Below are 27,458 nucleotides of genomic sequence, written 5' to 3' on the forward strand. Positions count from 1 at the left end.
CCTCGCCGTCCATCCATTCCATTCCACGATTTCTTCTCCGATGGATGGCGAAGATCAAGCGTATGACGTTCTTCGACTGGTTAGATACGTTGTTTCCTTGCTTCATTTGGATTCGAAGTTACCGTGGGCATCAGTACTTTAAGCTCGATCTCATGGCTGGTATCACCGTTGGTATTATGCTTGTCCCCCAGGTAATCTCTGTTTCTTCGTTTTTTTTTTGTTTGATTCTCTTACAAGTCTCATCTTTGTTCTTCGGATAACTTTTGTTGTTTTCATATAATTGAGCAGTCAATGTCGTATGCAAAGTTAGCTGGGCTTCAGCCAATATACGGTTTAGTGAGTTCATTTTATTTCAGACACTTTCATGATTCATCAATGTGATAGTATAACCTCAGTCATTTTGTTTGGTTGTAGACTCCTCATTGGTGCCGGTGTTTGTGTATGCTGTATTCGGCTCATCTCGCCAGCTTGCAATTGGACCTGTAGCATTGGTTTTCTTCTCGTCTCTAATGCTTTGGTGGAATTGTTGATCCATCTGAAGAGCTATACACTGAGCTTGCTATTTTGTTAGCACTTCTGGTTGGAATATATTTGAGTGCATCATGGTTTTTTAAGGTATATTATAGTCTTCTCTTCGCTCTTTACCTTGGCCCTGGAATGACCTGTATTTATTCAAGTGTATCGTTTGTTTGTTGTCCAACACAGGCTTGGATGGCTATTCGTTTCATAAGTCACTCAGTCATTTCTGGATTTAACAAGTGCTTCAGCTATTGTTATTGGATTATCCAATTGAAATACTTCCTGGATAACACGTTTCCCGGAGCAGCAAGATTGTGCCACTAGTTGAGAGTGTAATAGCTGGAGCTGATCAGGTGAAAAACCTTGTTCTTTTCGCCTGAGTTTCACTTTAGAATACTCTCTCTTGCCAACGTCCTTAAATGACGGTTAAGGACTTAATATGGTTGAGTAAACCTTCTAGATCTGCTAGTATAACTTCATCTGGGTTTCGTTTTGCAGTTTAAGTGGCCACCTTTTTTGTTGGGATCTACCATTCTGGTGGTCCTTCTAGTAATGAAGCAATGTGGTATGAGCCTTTTTCTTTCCTAATGTTAGTTCGTGCTTTTCTAAATACTTTTATTATGCTAAGCCATGATGTTCCATGGCAGGGAAAAGCAAACAAGGAACTTCAGTTCAAAGAGCAGCAGGACCGCTCACAGGGCTTGCTCTTGGTACAACTATTGCGAAAGTGTTCCATTCACCCACAATCTCACTGGTCAGATTCTTCACTGAAGCTACATATTTGTTAAGTGTTTGTAGTCATTGCGAAGTTCTTAGGATTTTTTCAGGTGGGAGATATACCTCTCAGGCCTTCAGAATTTTCTTTACCAAAAAGTTTTGATCATGCAAAAATTATTGCGTTCCAACAGCGGCTCTCATCACTGGTCGTGGCCATCCTGGTGAGATATAATCTTCATTGACTTTCTCCAATGGACATAGGCGAAGTGCATCTGAACCTAACCACGAGGAAATTTTAAAATAACGTATATGAATATAGAGTATCTGACCTCTTGAGTAATGTTTTTGCATGTTCTGACAATATGTACTGATTCGTTGTTGACTGATGGCTAGTTCAACTTTTTTTTAAATGTAGGAATCTGTAGGTATTGCCAAAGCACTAGGAGCGAAAAACAGATACGAGTTGGATTCAATTCAGAGGTAATAACCCTACAGAACAAAGAAAATCAAGTGCTGGCCGAATTGTCACCATAAAGCGTTGTTGACTTGTTCTTTTGATCTCAACTTCTCATGGTAGAGTTTCTCCTGTGACTTGACAGTTATTTGGTCTTGGTGTCGCTAATATTTTGGGATCATTGTTTTTCTGCATACCCGACTACAGGTATGTGAGATATTGTGATCTTGACTCTGGAGATGAAGTAACAATATGTTGTCTGTGTTACCTTGATAAATTCTGAAAATGATGATTCTGACTTCTATGCTATACCTTGAATCTGATGAATATATCATTAATCCCCTGACTGTATTATTATAGGATCCTTTTCTAGGTCAGCAGTTAACAGCGAAAGTGAAGCGAAGACTGGCCTATCAGGTCTTGTAACAGGAATCATCATAGGATGCTCTCTACTGTTCTTGACCCCAGTGTTTAAATATATACCACAGGTAGGTCTCATCTTTTTTCTTGGCTTAAAAGTCCTTATAAATTTGAAACTCTGAAGAATTCTGAAACTTAAAATCTGGCTTCTAACTTCATACTGTTTGTTATTTTCACAGTGTGCTTTAGCAGCAATAGTGATCTCTGCTGTTAGTGGCTTGGTAAGTTCAGATCAACCCACCAGAACATGTGTTACTGCTGCCATTTACTTTTTCTGGATGTTTACCATTGTAGGTGGACTATGAAGGGGCTATATTTTTGTGGCGTGTGGACAAGAGAGATTTTACTCTTTGGACCATCACCAGCACCACCACTCTGTTCTTCGGAATAGAGATCGGAGTCCTCGTTGGTGTAAGTATGTTCAGCTTCACTTAGCTTTGCCTCTGCAGAAAATCATATATCTCTCTGTTGTTCAAAAGAAGTGATGATGTTGAATAGTAGGATAACCTCTATGAATGTGCAATGAAGTAAGGACTTACTAAGTCTACAATGCTTGGAATTTCAGGTTGGTTTTTCACTTGCATTTGTTATACACGAGTCTGCAAACCCTCATATTGGTAAAAGATGAGTTAAATGTTCAAACGGCCTGTTTTGTTTGTTTCCCAGAATGGTTTTAACTCATCTTCTCGATTACTTCCCCATTTTACATATGTTTGGTAGCTGTGTTGGGGCGTCTTCCAGGAACCACTGTGTACAGAAACATGAAGCAGTATCCAGAAGCGTACACTTACAATGGGATTGTGATTGTTCGAATCGATGCTCCCATATATTTTGCCAACATAAGCTACATCAAGGACAGGTGAAAGTGACATTTGGTTACTGGCTTGCCTTGCTGTTATGGTCCCACAGAAAAAAATTAATCACAACCCTTTGTCTACAAAATCGGCAGGCTAAGAGAATATGAAGTTGCTTTTGATAAACACACTAATAAGGGACCAGAGGGGAGAGGATCTACTTTCTTATCCTTGAAATGTCTCGTAAGCCCCAACTGTTTCTGATTCAAAGTTCGAACCTTGCATTAGTATAATGGAAGCATTGAATACTTTGTATATAACGCAGCTGTCACATACATAGACTCAAGCGCCGTAGAAGCCTTGAAAGATCTGTACGAGGAGTACAAAACAAGGGACATTCAGGTATAATCATCCTTCATTTAGTAACTTGCTTCTTCTAATTTGGGAAAACCTATGTGATGATTGTGTTGGTTTTCAATGAAGCAGCTTGCAGTTTCGAACCCGAATAAAGAGGTTCTATTGACACTGGCAAGATCAGGGATTGTGGAGCTTATTGGCAAAGAATGGTACTTTGTGAGAGTACACGATGCAGTCCAAGTCTGTCTTCATTACGTCGAGAGCAAGAACCAGACACCCACGAATGTTGATGAGCGCAGTAGTTCAAGCTTATGGAGAAGGTGTAGTAGTGCGAAAAACTCATCACATACCGAAGTTGAAGCCGATTCTAAACTTGCTTTAAAGGAGCCATTGTTGTCCAACGAGAAATAAGACATTCAGCGAATCAGCATTGCGCTTTCCTTTCACACACAAAAAGTGGTCATGCTCATGAGTTGTTGAAAATTTACTATGTCATGAATGAATATTAAATCTGAGTCCATTATATTTCCTCATCAACACGTGATTCTTGCAAGTTATAACTCTTGCGACTTATCTTGCGTAAAACAAAGCCATGCATATATAGTAATTTGTTTAGCCAAAGGAAATGGCAATATTTAACATTGTATCAACACGTCCTCATATTAACTGTTACCTTGTGTGAAAATCTAATCTAGTACTGCCTTTTTTTTTTTTGTCACTGAACTTATATTAAAAGCCAAATGGCTAAACGAGTACAAGTAGAACTGATAAGATGATAACAACCGGAGCAGCTAGTCTCGACGGTAAAATGAACAAAATGCAGTACAAAAGACATAAGATAGACATGTTAAAGGAAGAGACTTGCTCAAAGAGAAGGAACCCGTAGAGATGATTCTTCACTTGTTTTCCTAAAACGCTTGAGTTAACAAGCTTGAGATTGTCGGAATCGACGTTGATAAACCCAAACATGAGAGTTTGGGAAGGGGGTACGGGAGAGTCCTTCTCAACCGCAATAGTATCAAAAGGCCTTGAAAGCCTGGGTTTATCATTGAAACGCAGATGAACAGCTCTAACATCCACAATACTTACCAAAGAGACTAGGTGAATCTCCAACTCTAGCTTCACTTTCGAAGCGCTTAGGATAATGGAGTTTGGGGACGAAGCATACGGTTTGATCGGGTCAGAAGCTCGGACTTTGACATTACCGTGTCTAGGCCAACTTGTAACCGGAAGAAACTTGAGCAAACTGTCAACGTACTCGTTTCTGTTGAGCGTGTGTGAGTAAGCATCGGATAAGAGGCAGGGGGCTTTGAAATAGTCGGGTGACGGATACCACCAAGAGCTAGGTGACGGAGCGGACATTGAAATCAGTTCAACACTTCCGACCTCGGCATTACCGTACCGAGACCAGCAAGATGTTACTGACCTACATCTGAGCAACCAATCAACAACTACAATCAAATTGAGTGGGCGTGAGCCATCATTGGGTGAGGGACGTAGCGCTTCAGTTGGTGGAGGTTTAACCCCATTAGAACAGTCGTGTCTCCATACGAGAAGGATTCTCGGAGCTTCCTTTCGGTTAGGTAAAGCGATGATACAGAACAGCGGAGGAGCAAGCACACGGCTGATGAAAAATCTTCCTAGGTGAGGAGAGATATAGACTCGCGGTGGTGGAGCTACGGCAGTCAGAGGAGCTGGAGATGGATCTGGACGGTGACGGCGGCGGGAGGTGGTGACAAACACAGGATGCGGGGAGGCGGGTTGAGCAGAGGAGGCGACAACAAAGGCTCGACCTTGATTGACGCAGTGGAAGCAACGATGGTGAGAGGATGAGCCAACGATGGAAGAGATGGTGAGCTTCAACCACGAACTTGATGCCGAGCGTGGTATCTCCGGCGGAGGAGCCACCGGAATCGAAACAGAGAACATCACAAGAACATAGCCGACGAGGAGAACCGAGCAAGACGAGGAAAAGCGGTGACGCCGACGACCTAGGTCGCCGCCGGCGTCAAAGACCATCTTCTCTGGTGCGGCGCCTCGAAGTTCGGGACAGGGAGAAACTATATCTAGGGCGAACTATCTAGTACTGCTCTTATCTACATTATATCAAGCCAACCCACAGTATTGGGGATATCTGAAGTAGTTTTGTGGCAACCCGTGTTTCATCAGCTTAATCAAGTAGTTTTATATAAAGTATAGTAAACATAAAAACAAATCTAGTACTGCTCTTATCTACATTCTAGTGACTCATGATTCATATGAGCTAGCAATAGGGTGGTCCAGCTATTTTGTAACAAACTTTATAGACCATGAGATGAATGTGCCAAAATGAACTTGGTGGCTGGCAAATTTAAGTAATCTTGTATACATAAAAAACAAACCTAGTAACTTTATAGACTAACTATGCAGTATGTGATTAATTGAATGTATATTTCATATTGCTTATATGCCATATATACCCCCTACTTGCCTCTTAGAACAACCATACAACTCAGAGAAAAATGAAGACTTATTTACTCCTCTTTCTCATCTCCTCACTCCTCTTATCATTTTCTTCCGGCGAGCAATGCGGTAAACAAGCCGGGGGAGCACTCTGCCCCAACGGTCTATGCTGCAGCGAGTTTGGATGGTGCGGTGACACTCCACCTTACTGTGGGCAAGGTTGCCAAAGCCAGTGCACTCCAACTCCCGCTCCTCCCACTCCCACTCCTCCTAGTCCCACCCCTCCTAGCTCCACTCCCCCTGGTCCCCACGGGGATCTTTCGGACATCATTTCAAGAGATCAGTTCTATAAAATGCTTTTGCACATGAACGATATTGCTTGTCCTGCTAGAGGGTTCTTCACTTACGACGCCTTCATCACCGCCGCTAAGTTTTTCCCTAGTTTCGGAAACACCGGAGACCATGCCACAAGGAAGAAGGAGATCGCAGCCTTTTTCGGCCAGACTTCCCACGAAACCACTGGTAATGATCACTACACTTCGGTTTCGATATTATTATTTTTCTTCAAACACAAGTTTTAAATTTAGTTGAAAAACCATTGAGAATACTAATAACTTGTTTCTTAAATACAAAAACACATTTCTTTTTGTTTATATAAAATAATTTTGTTTTGATAAACCGCAAAAAAAAAAAAAACACCAAACGCAAACAAAATATTTTTTTTTCAAAATAATAGAAAGTTTTCAAATTTATATGAAAATTATATACTATCGTAACGCACAACCAAACAAAACAATATAAAATTTCGTGCTATCCTGTCCCAATTTCAACAGAAAACCCATTTTTAATTATTTTAATCTGTTTAATATCAAAGGGAACATTTCTGAAATATCACTAATTTAAGAAACATTCGTCTATAGCTAAAAATTTGATGAAAAATTCATAGATGTATATTCGTCAAATTTCTGTAAGAAAAAATTTGTTGAACGTTTACTAAATCGTCTACAGCCCCTAAAATCTTATATTAAGTGATACTAATGAGAAGTACGGTTACATGTTGAAGGTGGGTGGCCGAGTGCACCAGACGGAGCAAATACATGGGGATACTGTTTCAAGGACGAAATTTACAAAAGCAACCCCTACTGTGATAGCAACAACTTCCAGTGGCCATGCGCACCTGGCCACTTTTACTACGGAAGAGGACCGATCATGCTATCTTGGAACTACAATTATGGACAGTGCGGGAGAGACCTTGGACTCGACTTACTACACAGGCCAGATATTGCATCCAACGACCCAGTGATCGCTTTCGAAACCGCAATTTGGTTCTGGATGACTTCCTCAGGCTCCTAAACCATCGTGCCACGACGTGATCACCGACCAGTGGCAGCCGTCGGCCGCCGACATTTCAGCGGGGCGATTACCAGGTTATGGAGTGATTACGAATATCATTAACGGTGGATTAGAGTGTGCTGGTCGCAATGTCGCACAGGTCCAAGATCGGATATCGTTTTATACAAGGTATTGTGGCTTGTTCGGTGTTGATCCTGGAAGTAATGTTGACTGTGACAATCAAAGGCCGTTTAGTGAAGGTAGTAAGGTTTTCTTGGATGCTGCTATTTAATGAGTGTTAATGCAGCTTTCTTGTATCCAAGCAATAAGAGAAGATCAAATTTAATAAAACTCCTTTTTATTGGGTAACGTGTTTTATAAGTAATCTTTATTTTATTTCTCCATGCATCGGTTTTTAGGGCCTGTCTTGGACAAAACTGAACGAAATATTTGCCTCTCGCTCTTAACGTTTTTGAAGAAAATTGCATAGACAAAGAACCCTATACAGTATTTGGAAAAATAAATGTTGTACTAAATCGCATACAGTCCCTAATATCACAGCAGGGCGGTCATGATCGTTTTCTCGAGTGGTAAGCTTATATGGTGTGAACCAATCTAAAAGTCCAATAGCCACCTTTCTTATGCATTACAAGACGAAAGTCAATTGACATGGAATCATATTTGAATAGTATCACGGAAACTATACAACCACAAGAACCATGAAGGTGTGTTTTTCATCTCAACCACATGTAGCAACCCCATTGCTAGTCATTCTCCTCGGTTTATGTGACTTTGTAAGATATTTGAACTTCTGATGAATAACATATAAGGATAGATAAAGAATTTTTAAAGGGCGTACAATCTTTGATTCATTACAATACATGGAAACAGGTAGGAGATTTTGACAACAGAAGAAGCATTTTCTAGACTAACCGCTAAATGCTGCTACTCTATTTATGTCCTATTTGGTGCTGTTTTGCCTTAACCTTCTTCATCATAATTTTTCTCCTCGTCCTCGTCTATCCTCTTACCCAAACTTGCAAACTGTGCTGGTCTATGGAGTTGGTCAAAATAGATCCAGCGTTGAGATCTTTTGGACTTTGAAGTTGTTGCTTGGTGTCTTCGTTTGATGATGCAGTGCCTCCATCGAACATCTTTCTTCGCGTTCTCTTGTGGTGATGACACTGACACTTGCATCTGGGTACTGTCTTGAGGAGGTTTCTCTTCCACCATGGCGGACTCAAGTTCCATCTCTCAGTTCAGATTCTCTCTTTCGGCTGCTCTGGGGCTGCTCATCCACCTGGATCTTTAATGACACATTAACAATATCATGACGATTTTGGCAAAAAACAATATCATGACGATCTTATCAGAGTCTAAAGGCAAATAAATAGACGTTCCCATACCTACAATAGCAGGCGGCTACTTATTAATACTAATACTTCTCATGTTTTGAGAGATTTTCTTCTTTGATTACTTTTATCAATATTGTTCATCATTAGCTTTAGGAAGCCCCATGAACAATTTGAAAGCAAAACACAAACCAGAAAAACCTAATTAGAAGTAAAAAACACCAAAACCTAAGAAAATTTAGACTTAAAACTTCAAAGATAACAATTTGGTGACTAAAAGAGAAAATCTTATGCGGAAATCCGTTGTTGCAGCACTGCATCAGATTCATTGATACTTACTAGAAGATCAAGTTTTGTCTCTTCACATTATAACACCATGTCTTCCAATGAATAGCCCATCGAACTATCACAGATGCAACCGAAAACCACCCAATAAAACATCTTCACTTCCAGATTCTGCCAAAATCGGAGTCAAATCTGAAAAAAAAACTCTTCAGGACATACCATAGATTTTTAAGCTCTTACATAGATCGAATTCTCAAGAAAAAGAATAAAAATTAAAAAGCTACCGGACGTTGGCCAGAAAACAATTGAAGAAGAAAAAATTCTGAGAAAAAGAGGCGACTGCCTAGGGTTTTGAGGATTTTTTCTTTTAACTTATTAGTTTTGCAGAGTAATTATGTAGGTTATTTTCAGCTGAATCATGAAAAACATTTTACAAACTCATTTTAAAATCATGATAAACTATTTTCTGTTATGAAAGTTCCATAAATTATGAAATTTGATACTAATTCATGACAAATTTTATGGACCGTATTTTTCAAAAATGTATTTAGTTTATATCCCACAATTTTTCATAAATTTAAAATCAAAAGTTCAACTTTCACAACTATCAGGTATGGCACAGGTAAATTTGAAGAAACCTTAAGCAACAAGTTATCTAATTCCTATCTTTGCCGTGAGATTGAAATAAGTGTGTTGTGTGATTTTGATAACTTAAAACCTTGAGGTGATTTTCTTAAAAGCTATTGTTTGATTGAATAAGAGAACTTCTTATTAACCTTGTGATTCAATAGAGACCTTCTTATTAACCTTGTGATTCAATAGAGACCATAAGGTAAATGTGCCAAATGTAGTTGGCTGACGAAATTTTAGAACAATTAATATCAAGGTAGCCTGTTGTGTAACAAACTTTAAACCTTCAACTGCGTTTTTGTAACAAACTCTATAGACCATGAGGTAAATGTGCCAAATGAACTTGGTGGTGGTGACAAATTTAAGTACGTAGCACTGTTTTCCCCCGAGATAATTTTAGGTGTAGAGTTATAAAAAAGAGCAGTTTAAGATGTACAAACTAGATGATGTCTCATGGTAAATGTTACATTATAAGATCAAATTTAAATAATTGCTGCAGGATCTATAGTGTGCAGTAAAAAAAATGTTTGTGTGTATTTTATACTACGCTAAATATAGTGTATGGATTAAATTTTACGCATATAATCTATTTTGACCAATCATGTTCTATTTGATTATCCTTTTAGCAGAACACTTTGATTGATGTCTCATCTTTAGTTTCTTCCTCCTCAATCTCCTCATAAGCATTTAATTAGGGCTGTACAGCTATAAATTTCAATGCTTCATCTTCCATTGTATAAGGCGAACTCATCGTATAAATTAGGGGTATGTGATTCATGAGAGTTAATTAGGGTTGTACATCTAGTGACTCATGAGCTTCAGAGAGGGAGGTCCAGCTAGCTAGTGACTCGTGAGCTAGAGAGAGAGAGAGAGAGGTCCAAAGAAACCCTAGAGACCATGGGGTAAATGTGTCAAATGTAGTTGGTGGAAGCAAATTTTATAAATTGAAAAAATAGGACATCTAGAACTTGATTTTATCAATAGGACTTTGTTAGATTTTTGTCCCATTAGACTTTTAATTAATGTTGATACTATTATATCCCTAGACTAATTAAAATTTAAGTTAATTAAAATCTTTGTTAATACAGTTTTATAAGTAAAAAAGAAACATAAAATACAAAAACTCCAAAACAGTTCTTGGCCGGCTATTCTTCCAAACCTCAACAAAGAGATGTCATCCCTCTTCACACTTTTAGGTTTTAATTTCATTCATGGATTCCCAGATAGGCAACATATAGTTTTTTCTTGTCAAAATGGGGAACAAGAAAATTACAAGCCACAGGAGGAAACTCATCTCTTTATAAGTGTAAAGGAGTGGAGTCAGCAACTCATCTCTTTTTTGAATGCCCTTTCGCAAGGGAGATATGGAATCAGGTCCCCTTGAAACACGTAGTTCACCTAGCTACAGGAGAAAACTTCAAAAATGCTATCGTTGCGTTCAGACAAGCGATCTGCCTTCCACCGACAGGAGTCTCTAGCTTCATACTACCATGGATTTGCTGGGTGATTTGGACAACAAGAAACCTTGCACTATTTGAGAAAAGATATCTGTCAGCAATGGAGGTAGCAACAAAAGGGATCAGATTAACGAGGGAATGGAACTTTGCGCAAGAGAAGAAAGGCAAATCACCAGCTATATTACCTGCCATCTCCCGCCCTATGAGGGATCAACCGGAAGCAACGCCGTTCAAGACATGCAAAACCGACGCGGCTTTCGACAATACATCAAAACGAGCAGGTCTCGCCTGGATCTTCACGGACTCAACAGGCACCAGGATCGGACAAGGCTCTACAGCCCAGGCTTTCATCGGATCTCCCCTAATTGCTGAAGCACTAGCCCTCAGATCAGCAATCCTCTCTGCGGTGGACCGTGAGATTACACATCTCAAACTGTTCTCCGACAACAAAACGCTCATCAGAGCAATCTTAAACGACACGCAGGTCTCGGAAATCTTTGGAATCGTTAGAGACATCCAACAGATGACCTCTACTTTTGTCGCGATAAACTTCTCTCATATCTCTCGTTTGCACAACTGTGATGCCGATCTTTTGGCAAAACAGGCCCTTCAGCTTTTTTTGTAATGGACCCCTTGGGGATGACTTGGGCCTGAGGCCTTTTAAGTTCTAATGAATTATTGGTGTCACAAAAAAAAAAAAAAAATTACAAGCCATATATAGGCTTTAGTTGTTTTGGTTTATCCCAGATGATTGTTTTCAGCCTAATAACAGTAAGAAACTTTAAAGCTTATGAAACCATGCAGTGCTTATCTTCCAGTACTGTAGAAGGGATAAGTGAAGTAGTTTGCGATTCATGGACTTAGAGAGGGTGGCCCATCTATCTACCGACTCATGAAAGCTATTGTGTAACAAACTCTAATAGACCATGAGATAAATGTGCCAAATGAACTTATATGGTGGTAAAATTTAAGTAAGTCTAGTAAACATATAAAAACAAACCTAGCAGTGTTTTCTTCCCGACATAATTAACTAACTATTCAGTATTAGAAAATCGATATTAGATTTTAATATTAATTGGTTGTATTGCATATTGCTATATATACCCCTACTTGCCTCTTAGAACAACCATCAAACTCAGAGAAAAATGAAAACTTATCTGCTTCTCTTTCTCGTCTTCTCACTTATCATACAAATTTCCTTCGGTGAGGGCGAGCAATGCGGTCATCAAGTCAATGGAACACTCTGCCCCAATGGTCTATGCTGCAGCAAGGAAGGATATTGCGGTACCACTAAACCCTACTGTGGGAAAGGTTGCCAAAGCCAGTGCGATTATGTTCCTCCTCCTACTGCTCCTCCTCCTCCTTATGTTCCGGACGTGCAGTGTGGTCGTCAAGTCAATGGAAAACTCTGCCCCAACGGTCTATGCTGCAGCAAGGAAGGATTTTGCGGCACCACTAAACCTTACTGTGGGAAAGGTTGCCAAAGCCAGTGCAATTATGTTCCTCCTCCTACTGCTCCTCCTCCTCCTCCTTATGTTCCGGCCGTGCAGTGTGGTCGTCAAGTCAATGGAAAACTCTGTCCCAACGGTCTATGCTGCAGCAAGGAAGGATTTTGCGGCACCACTAAACCTTACTGTGGGAAAGGTTGCCAAAGCCAGTGCAATTATGTTCCTCCTCCTACTGCTCCTCCTCCTCCTCCTTATGTTCCCGTCCTGCAGTGTGGTCATCAAGCCAATGGAAAACTCTGCCCCAACGGTCTATGCTGCAGCAAGGAAGGATTTTGCGGCACCACTGAACCTTACTGTGACCGTGAGAAAGGTTGCCAAAGTCAGTGCACTCTTCCTGCTCCTGCTCCCGCTCCCACTCCCACTCCTCCTAATCCCACCATTCCTCGTAAGGTGATTAATATCTTGGACGCTGTAATCTAATGAGATGTAGCGTTGTTGTATCCAAGCAATAAAAGAATATTAAACTAAATAAAACTGCTTTTTAATAAGTAACGTGTTTTTTAATAAATAATCTTGTTTTTTTTTAATTCTCCATGCATCGTTCTTCTCGAGTGATACGCTTACGTAGTATATACAGTTGGTTACAAGAACCGGTTCAGACCAGATTAAACCAGTCTAAAACTCTAATGCCCTCTCTTTCTTATCTGCATTACGAAACGAAAGTTAAATTGACATGGAACCATATTAATCTGAACAGTATTAACTATTAAGAAAGCTATACAAATATTTACAAACACAAATTTATATCTGAACCGAAGCTAAACTAAATTAAACCAAAACCGTACCGGATACATTTTGCGATTTGACTTTTCGACGACTTAAAACAGAAATTTTTTAAAAATTCAGAGCACCGAACTTAATAAAGGAAGGGAAGATGATGGAAGGCCGTTTCTTACAAAAAAATACCGAAGCCTTATGAAACAAAAATGTGGGTGAAGATTACATGAGGTCAAGCCTGCCAGCAACACCGAACCAAAATACCCTATTTTCTAGGCAAAACTGAAAATTCTTTCATTTTCCGTTAAAAATGGAAAATTTCATAAAAAACGGAAAATTTGTAGTTTTCTGTTAAAACTAAAAACCGTATTTTTCTGCTAAAACCAAAAATTGTGTTTTCCCACCGAAACCAAAGAATTTTGTTTTTTTTTTCAGTCAAATCTAAAAATCTCATTTTTCTGCAAAAATAAAAAAATCTCATTTTTTTTAACCAAAAATATTATTTCCAAAAATTCTATTTTTCCACCCAAACCTAAAAATCTTGTATTTTTGCCAAAACCGAAAAAAATAATTTTTTGCCATAACCAAAAAAATCTAATTTTCCCGTCAAAACATGAAAATAGTATTTCCCATTAGAATCCAAAAAGTTGTTTCCCGCCAAAATTGGAAATCGTGTTTTCCTCCCATAACCTGAAATGATATTTTCTGTCAAAAACCAGAAAATCCCAATTTCCGTCAAAAATGAAAAAATCGCATTTTCCACATTTAGTTATATTTATTTTAATATTATAATCATTTAATTATTAATTACATGTAAATTTTTAGTTTGAAACTGTATAGTTTTTTAATTACATGTTTATTAAACTTTTTGTTTATTAGAATTTATTATTGTAGTAAATTTTTAATACATATCTAAATAAAATTTTATAGATTTATATGAACTAATAATTTATAAATGTCAAAATGCTAATTTTAAATAATTTCAATGTAAATAAATTAGACAAAATAATAAAAGTTAATATAGTTAAAATTAATATCAAACATATGATTAAATTAAAATAATAGTCTTTTAATAATTTTTTTACTAAAATTCATCTGAATGTAAATGAAATTAAAGAAACAAACATAAATCTATTTAGATAGTTCATTTAGATGAACCGTCGGGATAGATAAACAAACATTTTCATAAAATCTGAATAGATCGGATCGATCAGCTGGATGGAGATGCTAGATGGTGAAACAAAAAACTCTTGGCATTTATTTTTAGCTTTTTTGGTAAGCTTAGTTTGTTTGGTTGCCCTAGAAAATTAACCATGTTTATAATAATATATTGTAGTCTGTAAAGCTTAAGAGCACTAATTTCTGGACTACATTGGATAGGAGAAGCATAAGTACAGAAATTAAACCAATCGACAACACCAAAAAGAACAGGTATGGAAAAACGCAGGCAAGCTAAAATAAAGCAAGATATCATCTACGCAAGCATTGCCTTAGCCGAAGGGAGAGCATAGCAATAGGAGACCAATTGCCGCCGTTGTGAAGGAGAGAGTTTCGGTTAAAACACGAGCTCGACCCCGGTAGATATCGGCCATTCCCGGTGTCCGCCTCGTAAAGATATCCCTCAACCTCGTACTTAACATTTTTACCAAAAAAGGAGGTACGGCTGTGAGTAAGGACACTGATATATAATATCAGGGGATACGCATTATAAGTATGTTGAGTTTTTGAGAAAAAACATTGTGTCAAAAAAAACCCATAGATTTCAGACCACCAGACTTCTACAGCGTCATGATATCAACTGGTTACCTTGTTAACAATTTTAGGTGGTCTTTTTTTAAAAAAAGCAGTTAAAGGTGTACTAAGTAGATGATGCTCATGGTAAATGTTAAATTAAAGGATAAACTTTTAATAATTGTTGCAGGATCTATAGGGTGCAGTAAAAAAATATGTGTTATTGTGTATATTTTATACTATGCTTAATATAGAACGAGTTATGGTTTAATATTACGCATATAATATATTTTAACCAACCATGTTCTACTTGATTATCCTTTTAGCAGAGCACACTTTGGTTGATGTCTCATCTTTCGTCTCTTCCTCTTCAATCTCTTCATAAGCTTCAATGCTTCATCTTCCATTGTATCAAGCAAACACATCATATTGGGGGTAAGCCTTAATTAGGGTTGTACAGTCAGTGACTCGTGAGCTAGAGAGAGAGAGAGAGAGAGAGAGTGGTCCAGACAAACTCTAGAGACCATGAGGTAAATGTGCCAAATGTTATTGGTGGAGGCAAATTTTAGAACAATTAATATCTTAGCATAGCGAACATACAAACCTAGCAGTGTCTGTCTTTTTTCTTTTACCATGGTTTTTTTTTTGTCAGCTTCTTTTACCAAATTTTTTCTTATCAAAATGCAGAAAAAAAAATACAAGCATATAGGCTTTAGTTGTTTTGGGTTTAACCCAGATGATTGTTTTTAGCCTAATAACATTAAAAAAAATTCAATCCTTATCTAGCACTGTAGTTGGGATATGTGAAGTAGTTTGAAATTCATGATGAGATTCGGAGAGGGTGGTCCAGCTACGCTGTAACAAACTCTATAGACCATGACGTAAATATGCCAAATGAACTTGGTGGTGGTGGCAAATTTAAGTACGTATCACTGTTTTCCCCCGAGATAATTTTAGGTGTTTAGTTATAAATAAGAGCAGTTTAAGATGTACAAACTAGATGATGTCTCATGGTAAATGTTACATTATAAGATCAAATTTAAATAATTGCTGCAGGATCTATAGTGTGCAGTAAAAAAATGTGTTATTGTGTGTATTTTATACTATGCTAAATATAGTGTGGATTAAATTTTAGGCATATAATCTATTTTGACCAATCATGTTCTATATGATAATCCTTTTAGCAGAACACTTTGATTGATGTCTCATCTTTCGTCTCTTCCTCCTCAATCTCCTCAGTCCTCATGAGCCCTTAATTAGGGCTGTACAGCTATAAATTTCAATGCTTCATCTTCCATTGTATAAGGCTAACTCATCGTATAAATTAGGGGTATGTGATTCATGAGAGTTAATTAGGGTTGTACAGCTAGTGACTCATGAGCTTCAGAGAGGGAGGTCCAGCTAGCTAGTGACTCGTGAGCTAGAGAGAGAGAGAGAGAGAGGTCCAAAGAAACCCTAGAGACCATGGGGTAAATGTGTCAAATGTAGTTGGTGCATGGAAGCAAATTTTATAAATTGGAAAAATAGGACATCTAGAACTTCAGTTTTTCTCAATAGGACTTTGTTAAAGATTTTTGTCCCATTAGACTTTTAATTAATGTTGATACGATTATATCCTTAGACTAATTAAAATTTAAGTTAATTAAAATACTTGTTAATACAATTTTATAAGTAAAAAAGAAATATAAATTAAATACAAAAAAGGAGAGGTCACTGAATCGAGAATTTGCATGTCGGAGATGGGGCAAGTCGATGAACCTGTGGTGATCAGACAAGCCAGGCCCACTTTAAAAGTTCTTCCATCCCAAGCTGCGTCGACGAAACCCGATGCGATTTGCTGATGATGGAGAGGGGTGGATCGAGGCGGATGACGAGTACATAACCAGTTTGTAAAAGTCTTTTTTAGTCATTGATCGATCAATAAATTTGACATTACATCTTTTTTTTTATCAACTGATTTGACATTACATCAAAAAAATTTATAATGTTCTAAAGAAAGCCTTGGATTGATTGGCAATGTTATCAATTCTACCTGCGTTTGTATGAAATCAGTTGGGTTATAATCAGTTTAATATAACCTAAATGTTTAGTTATTATAATTAAATTAAAATATTTTCAAATATAGTTTTGAAATTAATATTTTGAAATAGTTGAGTCATCTATAAACTAGCACATGTAATGCAATGACAATCTCTAAATAATATATTTAAAATTCCTACAGTATCTGGACATGTGCCTACGCTCTTGCATGATGTGTAGTAAAATATTAAATTGATGAATCTGATATTATAGGCTCTACGCTCCTCGAGTCTGGTTTGATCTCACCGCTTCGAAGATGTAGATTCCTAAGATGTTCTGTATTAGTTCGTGAAGTACTACATGAGGTACTACAAGCGTGTGTCATGAAGTTGGAGCTGAATGGGAAATCGAGTTTTGTGATGTGCGTGGACTTGATGAGCTTGGAAAAGGAAAGAGGATATGTGCTTGAAGACATATAGACGTTTTCCATAAAGCAAAAAGCAGTTTACTTGAAGATGAAGTTTTCCATTAAGATAAATGGAAAGTTACCTTATGTGTATTGGAAAGACTTGGAGAGCAAGTGGAAGACTTGGAGATTAAGTTAAAGACTGGAGAGCAAGTTCTGATCTGCTATATAAAGAGAGACGTGCCTTATGAGAAAGCCAGACCTCACATAATAGAGAGAGGGGTTTCATTGTATATTGGTGTATCTGCTTGGTGTCGAAGCAGTGTATGTAGTAGTTGTCGATGGAGTCCGATGTTGACTTAGTTTGGTGTCCTTGGTGTTGACGCTTTGTGTGGTGGAGTTAGCCATCGTGTATGTAGCTTGTGGTGAGCTGTGTGTGTGTGCTTGGGTGATCAAGCTTGGTGTCATTGGTGTGCGTTAGGTGCTGACGTACTTGGTGAAGTACTTCCGAGAAGTGGAAGATCGAAACCTAGACTCAGGGGGAGTTTAGCAAAGGAGGTTTCATTGAAGAGGTCTGTGAAGATTGCAGCTGTAGAAGACAGTGTGCTCTGGCGTGTCCGGATGGGATCCGTTGTATTCCTAATCTTTGTAGATTGCTCCTTAGAAAAGAGTGGTAGACACTCGTGTGTGTTGTACCATATAGCAATTGTAGGTTGCTCCTTGTTCTAAGTCAATGAAATCTGGACGAGGTCCCGGGGATGTAGGAAACGAACCCCGTTAACAAACTTTGTGTGCAATTTACTTTCTGCACTAGTTTTTGTCGCACTCACTACATTAACAAGTGGTATCAGAACAGGTCACCTAAGTTACTGGTGTGATCTGGGAGAGTGAGGACATAAACTTGTTCAGGAAGTAGAACAAAGTTTGATTGAAGATTGATGAAGATGGCGTGATGGGATTTCTTCATAGATTTGGAAGGTGCTGATCTTCGAGTTGGTTTTTGACCATGATGTGACTCATAGGGGGAGATTGAAGACATGGTTTTCAAACCAGTTATGATGAGTGCACATGCATAGTCAAAAAGGGGGAGATTGAAGATGCAGATTCCTAAGATGTTCTGTATTAGTTCGTGAAGTACTACATGAGGTACTACAAGCGTGTGTCATGAAGTTGGAGCTGAATGGGAGATCGAGTTTTGTGATGTGCGTGGACTTGATGAGCTTGGAAAAGGAAAGAGGATATGTGCTTGAAGACATATGGATGTTTTCCATAAAGCAAAAAGGAGTTTACTTGAAGATGAAGTTTTCCATTAAGGTAAATGGAAAGTTACCTTATGTGTATTGGAAAGACTTGGAGAGCAAGTGGAAAACTTGGAGATTAAATTAAAGACGTGGAGAGTAAGTTCTGGTCTGCTATATAAGGAGAGACGTGCCTTATGAGAAAGCCAGACCTCACATAATAGAGAGAGGGGTTTTATTGTATATTGGTGTATCTGCTTGATGTCGAAGCAGTGTATGTAGTAGTTGTCGATGGAGTCCGATGTTGATTTAGTTTGGTGTCCTTGGTGTTGACGCTTTGTGTGGTGGAGTTAGCCATCGTGTATGTAGCTTGTGGTGAGCTGTGTGTGTGCTTGGGTGATCAAGCTTGGTGTCATTGGTGTGCGTTAGGTGCTGACGTACTTGGTGAAGTACTTCCAAGAAGTGGAAGATCGAAGCCTAGACTCAGGGGGAGTTTAGCAAAGGAGGTTTCATTGAAGAGGTCTGTGAAGATTGCAGCTGTAGAAGACAGTGTGCTCTGGCGTGTCCGGATGGGATCCGTTGTATTCCTAATCTTTGTAGATTGCTCCTTAAAAAAGAGTGGTAGACACTCGTGTGTGTTGTACCATATAGCAATTGTTAGTTGCTCCTTGTTCTAAGTTGAAATCTGGACGAGGTCCCGGGGATGTAGGAAACGAACCCCGTTAACAAACTTTGTGTGCAATTTACTTTCTGCACTAGTTTTTGTCGCACTCACTAACACGCTTTTCTGTTTGGACAACGCGATAGGCAGATCTGATAGTATTAAAATAAAATAAATCAATCTACCGACTGAAAAGTACATTTATATTGTTGTTAACTACACCTTATAGGCAGATCTGATGCGAGTGTTAAGCTAAATCTCAGAAGCTCACATTCAAAACCTTCTTCAAAGCAAATCAATGGCGATCACCGAGTTTCTGCCTAAAGAGTACGGATATGTCGTTCTTGTCCTCGTCTTCTACTGCTTCATCAACTTTTGGATGGGCTTTCAAGTCGGCAAAGCTCGCAAAAGGTTTGTCACAAATTTTCCCTCCATTTTCCTTTTCCTTTTACTCGAATTGACGATCATCTCATCTCCTAGCTCTTGATCTCTATCGATTCGTATTGATTATTACTAGGTATGGAACACGTGTGTCTAGGCCTGAGTGTTCGGGTACCCATTCGGGTATGGGTCGGTTCTTTCGGGTATCGGGTTTTTCGGGTTTGGAAACTAAAACCCATTCGGGTATTATAAAATTTCGGATCGGGTTCGAGTCGGGTCTTTCCGGGTTCGGGTGGGTTCGGTTCTGATGTAAAGGAACCTGAAAATAACCGAATAACCAATGTATCTGTAACGGGTTCGGATAATAGTACCCAAAATAACCATATTACCCGATTCGGTTCGGGTATTTTGTATCCAAACTACTCAGATGTACCAAAAAATAACCAAAAATACTCATTTGACACAGTTTTGTTTAAGTACTTCTATCCAAACTACAATATTTTATCCGAAAATACACAAAATTATTGAAAATAACTAATATATTAAATTTATAATTAAAATTAAATAATTATACATATAATTATAAATAATATTTTGAAATATATATTTTATTTCGGATATCTTCGGATACCCATTCGGTTTTCGGTTCGGGTCGGGTTGGATACCGGTTCTTCGGATACAACAGTTTAGGACCCAAACGGTTATTTCTGAAGAACCGAGTAAACCCGATACCCTGATTTTTCGGATCGGTTCCGGTTCGGGTCCTCGGGTCCGGTTTTTGTGCCCATGCCTACGTGTGTCGGTGTGTATATAAGAACGTCCATTTTTTATTTCGAAAAAGTTTACCTGTCACAAACATAGATTGAATACAATTACATTTCATTGCATAATGATACTAGGTAGGAAGTACGAATGTATATTTTTTTACAGTTTCTTATCTATTATATTAAAAGAGAAGTCACAATTTTGATTATTTTTTTAAAAATGGATTCTTAACTAAAATTTTTTTACCATTCATTAATTACTAAATATATGATTGAATAATATATCATTTCTAATAAATTATTCCTAAAAATCAGGATTGGTTAACAAACACATATTTGAATACTTAATAAATGATTCATATTGGTGTAATTTAGATAAACCATTGTATATTATGATGTTTTGACAGAAATAATATATGTGAGAATGTACGATTGAGATAGATCATCATATAGTATAGTTGAAATAACTATCAAACCATAAAACCATTTGTATGCAGACAATTTCAACTAAAATTAACCAGTTTAATTAACCAGTAAACTTCTGTTTATATTGTTGTAGTCACTAAAACATTATGAATGCATGCTCAATCTTTTATATATTGGTTAGTTAAATAAGAAAATAACGATCCAAAAATATATATTATATAGAAAGAGATACAAATATATGTGAAAATTTGAAATAACATATTCATTAAAAAATTAAACGAGAAATTGTTATGTTTTAAGAAATGATAGACACATCTAATATATATTATTATATATACCAATTTAGAATTAAAAATAAAATATCTATATAAAAATAAATGAAAACAAATATCCGGTCGAGATCTAGTTATAATTAAAATACAAATACGTAAACATCAATTAAAATATATGTTAGTGTAGGTAAGTTATTCTGAAATCTTGATTACAATCTAAGATATTTTAAAGTAATTAAAACAAGCAGTTACATCTTACTCTTTTTCCCTAGTTTATTTCGTTTTGTGCCATAACCTTCATACTTGAGTATGAAGTAGTTATTTTTAGATTGTACATTTTAAATGAACAACACATTCTTTGGATGTAAAAACACATTTTTGTGATGAAAAAACATCTATAGTCATTTGCACAACTTTTTTCAGTAGTTCATGTTGAAAAGACACAAATTATAGATCATTTCATTATTTGACAACTTGTTACAAACTAGTCTTATTTTTATAAAGAAAAGACACATATCCTTTGGGATTTTTTTTGTTCAATGTTCTTTGGGATTTCTATTATTATATCTCAACCTTTTAAAATCCTTACATGTGAAAAGATACAAAATTGCATACATACATTATTTCATAATTTGATAAATTTTTAAAATTAATCTTAATTTTATAATGAAAATACATAACCTTTGACATTAATAGAGGTTCCTATTATTAATAGATTTGGGTACTTCTCTCTCTATCTTTTGTGACCTCAGATCTGACAGATATGGGTACTTCTCTCTTCTTTTGTAACTGTTTATTTTTCTGTTATGTAAGAGCAAGTCCAATGCTGTTACTCTCGAGGTAAGTTTTTTAAATTATTTTAATCCTTGTTTAAACATTGTGGCTGTAGAGAGGACACCAAAACGCTCTAGAGATGATGCCAATGTACTTTATACTAATGATACTTGGTGGGATGAAACACCCTTGCATCTGTACTGGCTTGGGTTTGGTCTACAATATTTCTCGATTCTTCTACTTCAAAGGTTACTCTACTGGAGATCCCACAAAGCGCCTCACCATCGGGTTTGACTTTTTTATTCTTGATAATTTCAACTTGCTATCTATATCCTCTGATTTTTGTAAACTCTATGTTATTACAGGAAATACAGTTTCATGGGATTGTTTGGTCTCATGATCTGTACCATCTCCTTTGGTGTCACTCTCATCCGCGGTTAGGCCAGTTCTACTCCTTTGTGAGGTTGATGATTCTATGGACTTTGGATCCGGTCCTTATGAGTTGTCTACATGCTTATGTTATAATGTTAAGAGTTCGTCAGGTTGTTGCTTACGGAACTGTTTTTTCAAGTTGTAATAAAACTATGGTTTTACGTAAAACAAAGAAACTTCACATCCCTATGCAAAGGTTTCAAAGTCTCTCACCGGGCAAGTCTATTTTAAAGGGTTTTGATTCATACAATACCTATAAACTGGAAGTGGATTCTTATCACAGAAGAAGCATTTTCTAGACAAAACCACTAAAATGCTGCTACTCTATTTAATGTCCTATTTGTAGTACTTTTGCCTTTAACCTTCTTCTTCGTCATAGTCTTCTTCCTCGTCTATCCTCTTACCCAAACTTGCAAACTGTGCTGGATCTATTTGGCCTAACTCCATTGACCAGCACGTATATTCCTCAGAGGCCGTGGCTGCTGCGACTGGTGCCGGTTTGGTCTCGTTTAGGTCGAGAGATTCAGCGTTGAGATCAAAGTCATTGCCTTCTTTTGGACTTTGAAGTTGTTGTTGTGTGGTGTCTTCGTTTGATGCTGCTGCAATGCCTTCCTTCTTCTCAATCTCGTGTGGTGCTGACACTGACTCATGCACCTGGGTACTGTCTTGAGGAGGTTTCTCTTCCACCATGGAGGACTCAAGTTCCATCTCGCGGTTAAGATTCTCTCTCTCAGCTGCTCTGGCCGCTCGTCCACCACGGCCTCTTCCTCGTCCTCTCCCTCTACCACCCCTACCACTGGGCTTAGCATTACCCATCTCTTGCTGCAATAATTAGCACAATTTCAAAAACAGAGTGATTAACATGAACAATGCATAAGAAGAACATGAGCTCACTGTTTTGCTTTTCTTATACTCCTCGTCGCTGTCATTCACTTCATCACCGACCGGCTTCCTGATTTAGTCAACCATTACGCATCAGCATGATATTGTCTTATTAAATAAAATAGAATAAAAACAGAATATATATGGACGCCAAGAGATCAACCTTCTCTTGGAGATGGTGCGATCATCCATGGTGACATCACCAGGCCCTTGGCCCTGCCCTTGCGCATGGCCATAGTCAGGCACCTTGCTCACAACTTCCCTCAGAAAATCAAACACGTTGTATCTTTCCACACAATTTTTTCTGTAAACAAAACTAAACACCCTTTAATAAACGTTGATGTAGTAGTATAACCAAAAACAGTATGAAGAAAAAAAAAGCTAAACAAACTTTATACCAAATAAGCAATATAAAGTTCTGTAACATCAACAACATCCTCAGCAGTCAAAACAGAGCCTATGAGTTGGAAGCTCTTCGGCTTAATAACATCTTAAACCAGAACATCGATAGTTACAACATTTGAAACCTCGATAGTATATAAAACGCATTCAAGTAAAAACCTTTCATACTCTTTAGGCAGTGACGATTTTAACATTACAAAGGGAAGTGAAAGGTAAGGGTTAAGAAATGTGCTGCTTACAGGTGCAATGAGCTCACGGTCTTAGCTCCTCTTTCAAGGGTAATCTCATAGGTACGATCACAAAGGTCTTGCAAGAACAATTCCAAAGATTTTGCTGTAATTATAGTTTAGCCAAAAAAAAAAGGTATAAATATATAACCACAAGTGCCTTCAAACTGAAGTCTTCGATAAAATAAAAATAAATAAATAAAAGCATGACTTACAAACTAAGACAGGCACAGCCAAAGCTATCTTGCCAACATCCTCGTCAGCTTGCATAATCTTTTTAATCCGAGCCTGCAAAATCGCACATCAAAGACAAACACAATTTTAAGCGAATTATGAGAAACACAAAGTGAGCACCATAACACTAGAACAGAAAGTCTCAATTCTGTGAATGATCCTACACTAACCAGTAACCATCATCAGCACTATACTACGTTACTAACTTATGAAATTGTTCGAGGTTTTCGTAAGAAAGTGTTCACAAGAGATCTATCTAGGTAAGAAACTGGAAGGTTCAGCTCAGTGAAAAAAAAACAACTCGCGGTTTCGTATACAATAAACTCCAGCTTCTAATCAAAGTATCAACACTATCTCTAAACCCTATGCAATCCACCATTAGCTGAAAGTCCTCATGAATAAAAAAAACGACATCTTTTTCAACACACAAGACTCCCAAAGCCGTTGCTAAGACACAACACTATCTAGATTCGTCTTTAGAACAACACGTGATTTAGCGAGAACAGTGATTGGAAACTCGGTCCTAAAAAACATAAGTATGTTGGAGAAATTGGACTTTTAAGTTTCCGGAGATAAATCAATTAAAACTTACAGCTGGGAAGCGAGTATCGAGCTTCTTCCTCATCGTTTGCAAACCGTCGAATTGATAATTAAAAAAAAACGCAAAACCGACCCCTTCAGACAAGTACAGAAACTCCTTTCTAAGATCGGAATCGTCTCCTTCGTGGATCCGGCGACGGCGGTTTCCTTGTTAAAAAAACGGTGGATGAATCACGACAAGTTATTTGCTAGATTGACCATACACGTGGCGAGGTACTATTGGATCGTAAGAGTCTTCTCGTCACAGGCTTATTAAGGGCAAAAGAGTCATTACGTCATAAGACGCGTATAACAACATTACTTGTTCCTCTCCCTTCCTCGTCGTTTTCTTCTTCAATCAGACATCCAATCGCCGTCTCCACCGTTAAGAATCCGAGATAATGGTTCCGTCACCGTCAAACCCGCAAACAGATCCAACAATTCCTCTCCTCCGTCCTCTCACAGCGGGGCCCAAACTCCGTCCCTTACGACGAGTCCACAAAGTGGCTAATCCGCCAACACCTCCTCAACCTAATCTCGTCCTACCCTTCCCTCGAGCCCAAAACGGCGACGTTTATCCACAACGACGGCCGATCCGTCAACCTCCTCCAATCCGACGGAACCATCCCGATGCCTTACCACGGCGTCACCTACAACATCCCCGTCATCATCTGGCTTTTAGAATCCTACCCTCGCCACCCTCCCTGCGTCTACGTCAACCCCACCGCCGACATGATCATCAAGCGTCCCCACGCGCACGTCACCCCCTCGGGCCTCGTCTCCCTCCCTTATCTCCAGAACTGGGTTTACCCTAGCTCCAATCTCGTCGATCTCGTCTCCGATCTCGGCTCCGCCTTCGCTCGCGATCCTCCCCTCTACTCGCGCCGCCGTCCCCAACCGACTCCGCCGCCGTCGTACGATTCGTCGCTCACACGTCCTCCTCCTCCTCCGACTCCGACGGCTGATCAGTCGTTAGCGAGACCGTTTCCGCCGTCTCCTTACGGCAGAGTGCAGCACGTTCACCACCAGCAGCAGCAGCAGCATCGGACGACGCGGCGGAGGTTTACAAGAGAAACGCGATCAACAAGATGGTGGAGATGGTCCACGGCGATCTCTCCTCGATGCGGAGAGACAGAGAAGCCGAGGCGGAGTCGCTGCTGAGTCTTCAGGGAGGTTTGAGGAGGAGGGAGGAAGAGATCAACAGGGGGTTGAAGGAGATGGTGGAGGAGAAGGAGACGCTCGAGCAGCAGCTGCAGATCATCTCCATGAACACTGACGTTCTCGACTCTTGGGTTAGGGAGAATCAAGGGAAGACTAAGACTTTGGTTGATGTTGACGTGGATGTGGATAAGGTCTTTGAGTGTGTGGACGCGCTCTCTAAGCAGATGCTGGAGTGTACTGCTTCGGATCTGGCGATCGAAGATGCGGTTTATGCGTTGGATAAGGGGTTTCAGGATGGGGTTGTTCCGTTTGATCAGTACTTGAGGAGTGTGAGGTTGCTTTCGAGGGAACAGTTCTTTCATAGAGCCACGGGGTCTAAAGTTAGGGCTGCTCAGATGGAAGCTCAGGTTCATGCCATCGCTGGTAGATTACATTCGTGATTGTGTTTTTCAAAGTTATTTTCTTTTTGTGGTAATGCTGTGTCACAATCCTGTTATATATAGTCTTGAGGATCTTTGAGGAGAAGCCTGTGGGGCTTTGAATTAAAATGTCTATAGACACATGTGTGCACATACAAGTTTGAATGGATCACGCCCTTTTTATTTCTTTGTTCAGTTTGTGATAGGAGAATGATTTGGGATCTTTGTGATGAATCTATTAGGTTTTACAATGTTTAGTGTCTATTGAATCGGAACACTTTCTATTCTCCTTTCCCCTTCCGTAAGAAATTAGTGTTTGAGTTCATTCATCATGCGGCTATGAAAAGAACGGACCTATTATAATCCATTAGCTCTTCAAGTCTTGTTATCAGCAAGACAGCAACTACAGCATATCCTTAAACCTTGTTAAACGGCTTCAATGTGTGTGCATTTGAATTCTTGTTGAGTTGTTGTCTTGGATAAAGGCGGATACTTCAGTGCAACCTTTTTAGCCTCTTTCCTTAGGGAGTTAGGTAATAAACATCAGATTTATGCATCTCTCTCTTATAACCAAATCTTCTTAAATCCTTCATCTATAGCTTCTTCACAGTTCTTTGCACTCAAAAGACTCTTGTTGGGAGTCTATGAACCTCCACTTGTTGCACTCTCCACACTGTGCAGCGTATTGACAAAAGGAAAAAAAAAACAAACGGACCCAGAAAAGGTTATAGACAAAAGGAATTGTCATGCAAACTTGAGAAAGCCCTTATGAAACAACATATAACCAAAGAGATACCTCACTTATCGGGAAATCGGCCGAACGAATCGAATGCCAACCATCCTACATCAACTAAGGACCGGCGTCCCGATCAGTACACATACTACATACCTGTGCTAAAACATACATCAATTAACGTCTTTTTTAAATTTCATACATCAACTAAGATTTTTACGTTAATTCATACTTTGACCGTCATACCAGGGATTCGAATCCGAGTTAACCACTTGGTAGCAGATTTCCTAAACCACTAGGCCACACAAGATAATTGTTTATGATATCTATTGTGTCTTACTTAAATCTAATATATTTTGTTCATATATATTTCTAATTATCTAGAATTTGTTCCACAAAATATATATAAATTCTAAGAATTGTGTTTGATTTTACCTTGTTTTTATTGTGTTCTAAATGTTCTTTACAATTTCAAAAATAAAAATTTTTAGAATAGAAAAATTATTTTCAAAATTTAAAAAGAAAATACGAAAAAATTGAAAATAAATTTCAAAAAATTATTATAAAAATTTTAAATTTGAAAACATATAAATCCAAACTATTTCGTAGATATATATATATATATATATATATATATATATATATATTTATTATTTATTAAAATATAAAAGAAAATAGTAAAAAGTTTTAAAAAAAATGAAAAAACTTTCGAAAGTTTATTATAAAAAGTTTG

The 27,458-nt window shown here is 38.2% G+C and overlaps 4 protein-coding genes, 1 long non-coding RNA gene and 2 pseudogenes across 6 annotated transcripts; 5 read left to right on the top strand and 2 right to left on the bottom strand.

Moving 5' to 3' along the window:
* Window positions 1–6: 6 nt before the first annotated feature.
* On the top strand, window positions 7–3,823 carry LOC130502359 (probable sulfate transporter 4.2; annotated as a pseudogene).
* A 1,939-nt stretch (window positions 3,824–5,762) lies between these two features.
* LOC130502360 (endochitinase CH25-like) lies at window positions 5,763–7,389 on the top strand (annotated as a pseudogene).
* A 473-nt stretch (window positions 7,390–7,862) lies between these two features.
* On the bottom strand, window positions 7,863–9,140 carry LOC130502361 (uncharacterized). The gene is made up of 3 exons (XR_008940230.1): window positions 8,957–9,140; window positions 8,727–8,864; window positions 7,863–8,341 (listed from the first exon to the last, which is right to left on the bottom strand). It is a non-coding gene; the product is annotated as an uncharacterized LOC130502361 (long non-coding RNA).
* Window positions 9,141–11,904: 2,764 nt separating this feature from the next.
* LOC108859871 (lectin-B-like) lies at window positions 11,905–12,736 on the top strand. Its single transcript, XM_018633775.2, has one exon. The coding sequence runs from the start codon at window positions 11,905–11,907 to the stop codon at window positions 12,685–12,687; it is 783 nt and encodes a 260-aa protein (XP_018489277.2). The 3' UTR covers window positions 12,688–12,736.
* A 6,441-nt stretch (window positions 12,737–19,177) lies between these two features.
* LOC130502364 (uncharacterized) lies at window positions 19,178–22,275 on the top strand. Its single transcript, XM_056997152.1, has 5 exons — window positions 19,178–19,450; window positions 19,557–19,722; window positions 21,696–21,722; window positions 21,772–21,944; window positions 22,022–22,275. Exons 1-5 carry the CDS (start codon window positions 19,338–19,340, stop codon window positions 22,095–22,097), a joined length of 555 nt encoding a protein of 184 aa, XP_056853132.1. The 5' UTR covers window positions 19,178–19,337; the 3' UTR covers window positions 22,098–22,275.
* A 2-nt stretch (window positions 22,276–22,277) lies between these two features.
* On the bottom strand, window positions 22,278–24,648 carry LOC108860804 (uncharacterized). Of its 2 annotated transcripts, none has more exons than XM_056997151.1 (6): window positions 24,426–24,648; window positions 23,815–23,887; window positions 23,612–23,705; window positions 23,134–23,274; window positions 22,983–23,040; window positions 22,278–22,910 (listed from the first exon to the last, which is right to left on the bottom strand). In XM_056997151.1, exons 1-6 carry the CDS (start codon window positions 24,456–24,458, stop codon window positions 22,446–22,448), a joined length of 864 nt encoding a protein of 287 aa, XP_056853131.1. In that variant the 5' UTR covers window positions 24,459–24,648; the 3' UTR covers window positions 22,278–22,445. The 2 variants fall into 2 exon arrangements, with proteins under 2 accessions (XP_056853131.1, XP_056853130.1); XM_056997150.1 differs by having other exon boundaries at window positions 23,134–23,286.
* A 150-nt stretch (window positions 24,649–24,798) lies between these two features.
* Window positions 24,799–26,179, top strand: LOC108857563 (protein ELC-like). The gene is given in 3 exon segments (XM_018631553.2): window positions 24,799–24,836; window positions 24,838–25,453; window positions 25,456–26,179. Coding segments are annotated over 3 exon segments (1,197 nt in total). The 5' UTR covers window positions 24,799–24,813; the 3' UTR covers window positions 26,014–26,179.
* The last annotated feature ends 1,279 nt before the right edge of the window (window positions 26,180–27,458 follow it).

Source organism: Raphanus sativus, unplaced genomic scaffold (assembly GCF_000801105.2).
Source record: "Raphanus sativus cultivar WK10039 unplaced genomic scaffold, ASM80110v3 Scaffold0518, whole genome shotgun sequence".
Lineage (NCBI taxonomy): Eukaryota > Viridiplantae > Streptophyta > Magnoliopsida > Brassicales > Brassicaceae > Raphanus > Raphanus sativus.

Coding starts and splice junctions, on each gene's coding strand:
- LOC130502364 (XM_056997152.1), top strand. CDS start 19,338: ATGGCGATCACCGAGTTTCTGCCTAAAGAGTACGGATATGTCGTTCTT. Junction 19,723..21,695: donor CCGGGTTCGGGTGGGTTCGG/TTCTGATGTAAA, acceptor CTGTTATGTAAG/AGCAAGTCCAATGCTGTTAC. Junction 21,723..21,771: donor CCAATGCTGTTACTCTCGAG/GTAAGTTTTTTA, acceptor TTGTGGCTGTAG/AGAGGACACCAAAACGCTCT.
- LOC108859871 (XM_018633775.2), top strand. CDS start 11,905: ATGAAAACTTATCTGCTTCTCTTTCTCGTCTTCTCACTTATCATACAA.
- LOC108860804 (XM_056997150.1), bottom strand. CDS start 24,458: ATGAGGAAGAAGCTCGATACTCGCTTCCCAGCT. Junction 23,287..23,611: donor ACCGTGAGCTCATTGCACCT/GTAAGCAGCACA, acceptor AAGGGTGTTTAG/TTTTGTTTACAGAAAAAATT. Junction 23,041..23,133: donor CGCACCATCTCCAAGAGAAG/GTTGATCTCTTG, acceptor TGACTAAATCAG/GAAGCCGGTCGGTGATGAAG.